General features: G+C 34.5%; 1 protein-coding gene across 1 annotated transcript; it reads right to left on the bottom strand.

Moving 5' to 3' along the window:
- Positions 1-3,421: 3,421 nt before the first annotated feature.
- On the bottom strand, positions 3,422-6,679 carry LOC131911151 (olfactory receptor 52Z1P-like). The gene is made up of 2 exons (XM_059263121.1): positions 6,667-6,679; positions 3,422-4,356 (listed from the first exon to the last, which is right to left on the bottom strand). Exons 1-2 carry the CDS (start codon positions 6,677-6,679, stop codon positions 3,422-3,424), a joined length of 948 nt encoding a protein of 315 aa, XP_059119104.1.
- Positions 6,680-7,164: the final 485 nt, after the last annotated feature.

The following is a 7,164-nucleotide window of genomic DNA, read 5'->3' as shown; positions in this document are numbered from 1 at the left end:
TAATTCAGTAAATTCAGTTATTCAGTCCCGTGTGCACATAGCCTTGGGACTCCCAGCTTTTGCATGGGAAAACTACCAGCAGCCACATCCTCAAGGGAATTATTCTAACAGCCCTACCATCTATCCATTGCCAATAACTCTTCAATAAGGGGTGAGTCATGCAGATCATCTGCCCCAGTTATGCTGGGATTTTTACTGCCTTGCTCTTGTTCAGGTCTTGTGTAGGTAACCACAGTTTCTTAGCATTCATGAGTATGACCAATGTTATAAACAGAAATTTTGAACATACATTTTATGACTTTGTTTCAGAAATATTTTTATTAATTTCCTTATTAACAAAATAATGCAATTGACCAGTTCAACCTTGGTTTTTTTATTCTATTTTTTAAAAAATTCATGTAATTTATTTTTATAATATCCCACACATATAAATATATGTGCTAGAGAAACTATTTTAAGTACAGATGACACACACAAATGTGCACATACATATACACACATGCACACACAGGAAGAAAGAGAAACAGATAGATGACATATGTAATTTGGGAATGAAAATTTTTATCCATTATGTTACCAATGTAGCTCATTGTTAGAACTACATTATATTTGCAAGTCTCAAGAAAAAAATCATTAAAAATATATACTCTTAAAATTAAGGGAGATATCCCTAGAAAAGTAGTTTTGGTCAGGATAATTGATTGTGTACATCAGCAAATAAATGAATAGATGGCTTCCTGGAATTTCCCTCATTGTATGGGAGTGTCATCTGGTGGTGTCATTATGCTGGCCGTGTTTAAGCAATCATGTTGTTGGAAGATCATGGGTAGGTTTTTCCCTGTCATGTGTATGGGACACTATTTAGAAGTAGCCATCTTATTCTTATGGTTCTTTGAGTGTTTCCATCCTCTGGAACTTAGGTATAGGGGTTGCATTGCAGATGTGTCAGTTTGGATAGGGTATGCCTCTGGCACTTAGTCTATGCATTCTTACCAGTTGTGGATTTCTGTACTAGTCTCCATCAATTGTAAAAAAGAGAAGCTTCTTTGACATACAGGGAAATTCCTCAGTGTCCTGCCCCTAGGTAAAGGGATATAAGTATTTAATGGCTGCTGAGAGGGTAAGAATCCATTTACTCAAAATACAAACTCCAACAAAAATTGTCCAACTAGTTAGCACTGAATGTAACATGTATGAGGGATGCTAAATGAATCAATAAACTGTACACCCATATATACATATTTGAATAATTTGTGAATTTAAGAGGGAGTGAAAACATAGGAGGAGACTGAGTGGGAGAGAGTGGAGCAAGAGTGATATAGATGTAATAGCTATATAAGAAGTTCTCAAAATAAGATGGCTCTTGTTTATCATTTTTATCATTCAAGTATTATTTGACATTTTTTTAATTGTTGCAAATCACTTTTTTATCCCACTTAAAAGTCAATTTTTAATCTACTAGCTTAGACAATAAAACATATTTTAACAACAGTGTGAAATAGCCACTTTAATATACATGTAAATAGGGACAAATTTATATAAAAAATGTCTTGTTAAAAAGTTTTTAAGACATTAATATCAATACATTAATAAAACTACCAGGTCATATAAATGCATTATTTTATTATATTCACAACATAGTTTTTTGCTTAAAATCAGGGAAATAGTTTGTCTTATTCAGAAGTGAATATTTTGCAGTAAGGAAATGATTTAAATTTCATGGTTATCTCAGTCTTCTAGATGAAGATGCATAGCGTGGCACCACAGAAGGCAAACATTCAGACTGCTCAGCATGGAGAACTAAACTAGGAAAATGATACATGTTTATATAAAAGAAACAAAAGAAAATCAGCCATGATGGTATGTATACACATGGGTCCTAGTATTCAGGAGGCTAAGGAGGAGGACTATGAGTCTGAGGCCAGCCTTCACTACAGAAGAAAACCAGATAAAAAGAATCATAAACAAAAAAAAGGTATAAAAAATTTTAAAATATAAAGAAAAAGCTAAATAGCCAAATGAGCCTACGGAATGTTACTCTTAAGTTTCCATGATTCTTCTTATTAAGAACATCCCAGACAGACTTTTTCATTTTCATATCAGAATATTATACTAAAGGATATTATGGATTGACCTAAACTATCAATCAAATTCAATGAGAGGCAATTAATTATTTTGTCCCATAGTCTCTACCCCTTAAACTGAAGTCACCTACTCCAGCAATATGCCCTGAAAGAGGAGTCTATAGCAGCCTGGCTTCTGTCCTTCCCAAGTCTTAGATAAATATTAATTTTATCTTTGGATATCATTATATAACTCTATGTTTGACAAAACATCATGTTTGTGATTTAATTAATCCAAACAAGGTAAAATTCTAGAATGTAAAAACCAAAGCATCTTTATTACATGAACATCTTAAAATCTGTAAGAAATAGATATTTTCTGGAAATGTAAGGGAAAAGCATTTGAATGATAGGCAAATTGTCTGTTGACTTCAGGGAATCAAGTTAGTCTACCAGAGATGAGCTTCCTTATGCACTTCCCAGTGATGAATGGTCAGCCTTGGATGCAAAAAACCACAAACAACAAAAATGAAATTAGCAGGTTTCTGCATAAACATACATGTATAAATGGGTATGTAACATAAAAACAGTCAAAGAGGCTATCAACTGAAGACTGTGGGGAACAGGAAGGCTTTGAGGGAGAGTAGCTTGGGCATGGGGAGGGGAAAGTGATAAAATTCTACTTCAATTAAAAAAATTAAAAGTTAAAGGAAAATAAAACAATTTATTTTATGTATATACTCTATGCATAAGGTGTATAATGGAGCTTATTTATATAATCATTAGCTTTTATTATTTGATTAATTAAATAATCTGGTTTGCACCTATGAATTCGTTCATTTCTGTTGTTCTTGAGACTAGGATAATTAGTAATTCCTGAATTCACAAAGGTATTATTTTACTCTGTCTATGGAAAACTGACATAGAAAGATACATATAATATAAAATATTTAACTTATTCTAGTACACTGATTTCCCCGTGATTACTGTAGTATGTTGATACACTCATCAAAGGCACTTACATTTCCTGTAAATTTCCTAATTATGTCACAACAATAACCTTTGGGAATAATATGTTCTGTAGTTTTACTTATTTTAAAATGTTTTGTGCATTCTTTTCATTTAAATTTTCATACAGTGTATTTAGATTATAGTTTCCCATCTCCCAACTCCTCCAAGATCTTCTGCATCTCTCCACATACCCAACATTATACTCTTTTTCCTTTGAATTCTATTATGTTTTTTATTGAATGTTAAATACTCCAGGACAAGATATGAACAGACGGTTTTTGGATTTTTATTTAGACCTCGTCCTTTATCTTGGATTCCCTGTTCTTTGCTGTTTAACTAGACTTGAATCATTTTGGTCTGAAGCAGGGCCCTACTACTCGCACCCTTATCTCTTTGGTCTTTATTCCATAAACAATGGGGTTCATGGTTGGGGGTATCAGAAGATAGAGATTTGCCAGAAGGATGAGGGTGTGCCTGGCCACATGGTGCCCAAAGCGATGAGTAAAGAAAGAGAAAAAGGCCAGGGTGTAGAATATCAAAATAACACAAATATGAGCTCCACAGGTGCCAAAGGCTTTTGTCCGGGCTTCCCTGGACGGCAGTTGTAGGACTGTTCTCAAGATGAGCCAGTAGGACAAGGAAATGAAGACAAAGTCAAGCCCTGTGGTGAGGAGAGCTGCCGAGAGCCCATAAATGCTATTTAAGGTAATGCTGTTGCAGGCCAACTTGGCGATGCCCATATTCTCACAGTACGTGTGGTGGATAATGTTGCTATGACAGAAGTCTAGGCGGAGAATAAGAAGAACACCAGGAGTAACAACAGCCACACTCCGAGCTACCAGGGCCAGCCCAACCTTGACAATGAGAGAGCCTGTAAGCAGAGTTGTATAATGCAGTGGTGTGCAGATAGCCACATAGCGGTCAAAAGTCATGGCCAGTAAGACAGCAGATTCAGAGAGGAAGAGAGCATGGACAAAAAACATTTGTGTGAGGCAGGCAGGGAAGGCGGCAGCCAAGGGACCCTGCCAGAAAATGAGTAGCATTTGGGGTACAGTGACGGTACAGAGGAGAACATCATTGAATGCCAACATGGCCAGGAAGAGATACATGGGTTCATGGAGGCTCCGGTCACAGACTACCACTGCTATAACCAGCACATTGCCAAACACAGCTAAGAGGTACATGAAGCTGAAAGGGATTGAGATCCAAATCTGGATATCTTCTAATCCTGGTACACCAGTGAGCAAGAAGAAAGTGATCTGAGTATGTGTAGTGTTGAGTTCTATAAAAGAGAATTTTGAAAGAGTTTATTACATAGAAGCAAATGATCTAGAATATATATATAGTATATATATATAGTATATATATACTCTCTCTCTCTCTCTCTCTATATATATATATATATATATATATATATATATATATATATATATACATTGAAGCTATTGAAAGCACAATTATTTTTGGTTTAATGAAGAGGAAAGGACGAAGACCATAAATAAGGTCGTCTTAAGTGAGCTAGCATATGGAATGCTTTTCTGAAAATTCTTTTTCACAGCACAGTTTACTTTGAAGATATGTGGATCAGAAAGAGCAGGACTCCTCATATTTTGTGACTGATGTTGTTTGTTACCACCAAATATTTTATTATATGGTTTTTGAATTTTTATTCTAAATGTCTATATTTGCTAAATAATAACTAAAAAAGTATGTTTTTCTTTCTTTCTCCATCTGAGTAAAGGCTGGAGAGAACATTCCATTTGTTAAACCATCACCTATCATAAGCATTAATAGCTTGCAAATTATTTGAGATTCTAATTTTAAAAAATAAAATATATTATCCCCCCTCTCTGTGCATGTGTGTCTCTAGGAGTGTGTAGGGGTGGGGGTGGGGGATAGGTGTTTAGATGAGTGTGTACATGCATGTTTGTAGGTAGGAGGGCATGCATGGTCTAGAGTGCATGCAAAGATCAGAAGACAACACACAGGGCCCCAAGCTGGCCCTGGGGACTGAACTCACATTCTGTCTTAGCATTAAATGATTTTGTTTGCTAACCTTCACATGTGCCCCAACAGGGAAATTCTTAATTCTATTTGAAGGGTGTGAAATTTTCCTTATTGACCTAATTTTTTTTAGTACCAAAATGAGTAATTTTTCACTTGTCTGATTCACTTGTCTCATTAAAATTCTTGAAGATAATAGCTAAACAAACATGAAAATAAAAGAGCAGTGCAAAGTTAAATCATTCATACTTAAGTTAATACTGCTTCTCAAGGATCAGGGCATAGAATCAGGTAGAAATCCACATCATTGTTGATTTTCATTCAAAGAAACAAAATCACAGCAAAGTGTCAAGGCTCATCAGTATCCAACACCTAACACTGGCAGGGCTTTCCAAGGAGCAGAGAAATTTCTATTTTCAAATATATCAAGAGAACCAGGTGAAAATTTATACCCATATTTTTATAGCCATGGGTCTTGTTTTTATATTTTGAAAATTATATCATTGTGCCTTTTCCCTTCTCTCTCTCCAAAGCCTTCCAGTTAAATCCTTTGCAGTCTCTTAGAACCAGGGCCTTAATCTTTAATTATTTAAGCACTAAACAATATTTTTAAATTAAGATGTGATTTATATAAAAATGACTCAACTATAGAAATATGCATTTTCTGGTCTTACAAAACATTCACTTAAGTAGTAAATTTTGTAGTACAAATTATCAATTTCAACAAGGTCACAGAACATATTTATTAACAGGTTTTGACTTCAACTATCAGGAATTCTAAATTGAGGATAATGGATAGTTTTCTATCTGAAAAGAAATCTACTGAAATTTCCAATACGCACAGAATCTATTTTCCATGCTGGAACTTCAAGTAAAGTCTCCAGAAAATCTGTGTTGGAAGATAGTAATCACTCTCCACATTAACTGGAATCCTCCTCTCCAGATAACACTAGTATTAGCAAGGAAGTGTGGCATGTCATCACACCAACACACTCTGCATTTATCCCATTTTCCTCTGCACATTTCCCTTTCCCTCTCTTTAGCTCTCTTGTTCTTTTCCACTCTCTCCTCTCCACTTCTGCTTATCTTTTCTCTCTTCTTTAGTTCCAGTAAGGAAGAAAATACTTTTTTTCAGTTTCAGGACACAAATATAGCACATATAAATGTCTTTAAAATAAAATTAGTATAGCTATTGCTTAAAATATAATTAGGTCCGCAGTTTCATCACATACCTGAGATTGAACATTTGCATTCTCTAGTATTGTTTTATAACAACAGAGAAAACATCAGACGTTTTAATAGAAGACAAATCACATATCAGCATAGGAATTGGCAATGAAATATAAATATTAAATGATAATAATTGGATATAATTATGAATGCTTACTGTCTAAAGTGATTTCTCCTAAAACTTAAAAATACTTTATTCATTGAAATATAAGTGTACCAACTACTTCACTAGCATTTCTTATGCCAGTTTCAAGTGGGCAGAAACCTGGACATCTAATAATATACAAAGCTTATTTATGAATCCAGAGATGTTAGTTTAAGAATTTATAATTTTATCCATTGAAAGATTCTAACTCACCTTGTGGATTCATAGCTTTTCTGAGTCAATAAGAATGTTAAAGGGAAGGTTTTAAACCTTCTCTTAACAGCTTTTATTATGATATCCATAAAGCTTGTGTGACATAGCCATGCCCTACTGGTATGAGCACAAGGGAGAGGTATACATATACTTCTATGTATTTCACAGAGATATTTTTAACATTAGCCTAGGGAATAGCTTCTCCCTGGGTTGAGAGATCTTTTGAGAATTATTTTCATTGAGTAACTTTTTTCACAGCTGAGTCCATAGTTGGAATTTGACTACCTTACTTGGTCATGCCTTTCACACCTCTGAAATGATATTTTCTTATCTTGAACTGTATTTAGTTATTTTAACCCATATTACCTCTCTTCTTAACCTGTGTTTACACTTCTATAAGTTCAATGTTCAATCCTCTTGTAATTCTATAAATATATGAAAGTTTCCTATTCCACGTCTCCTATGAAACAGGAATACTTCCTGCAACAAAACCAAACT

This window comes from Peromyscus eremicus, chromosome 1 (assembly GCF_949786415.1).
Source record: "Peromyscus eremicus chromosome 1, PerEre_H2_v1, whole genome shotgun sequence".
Lineage (NCBI taxonomy): Eukaryota > Metazoa > Chordata > Mammalia > Rodentia > Cricetidae > Peromyscus > Peromyscus eremicus.
This window is presented reverse-complemented; position numbering and strand designations above follow the sequence as displayed.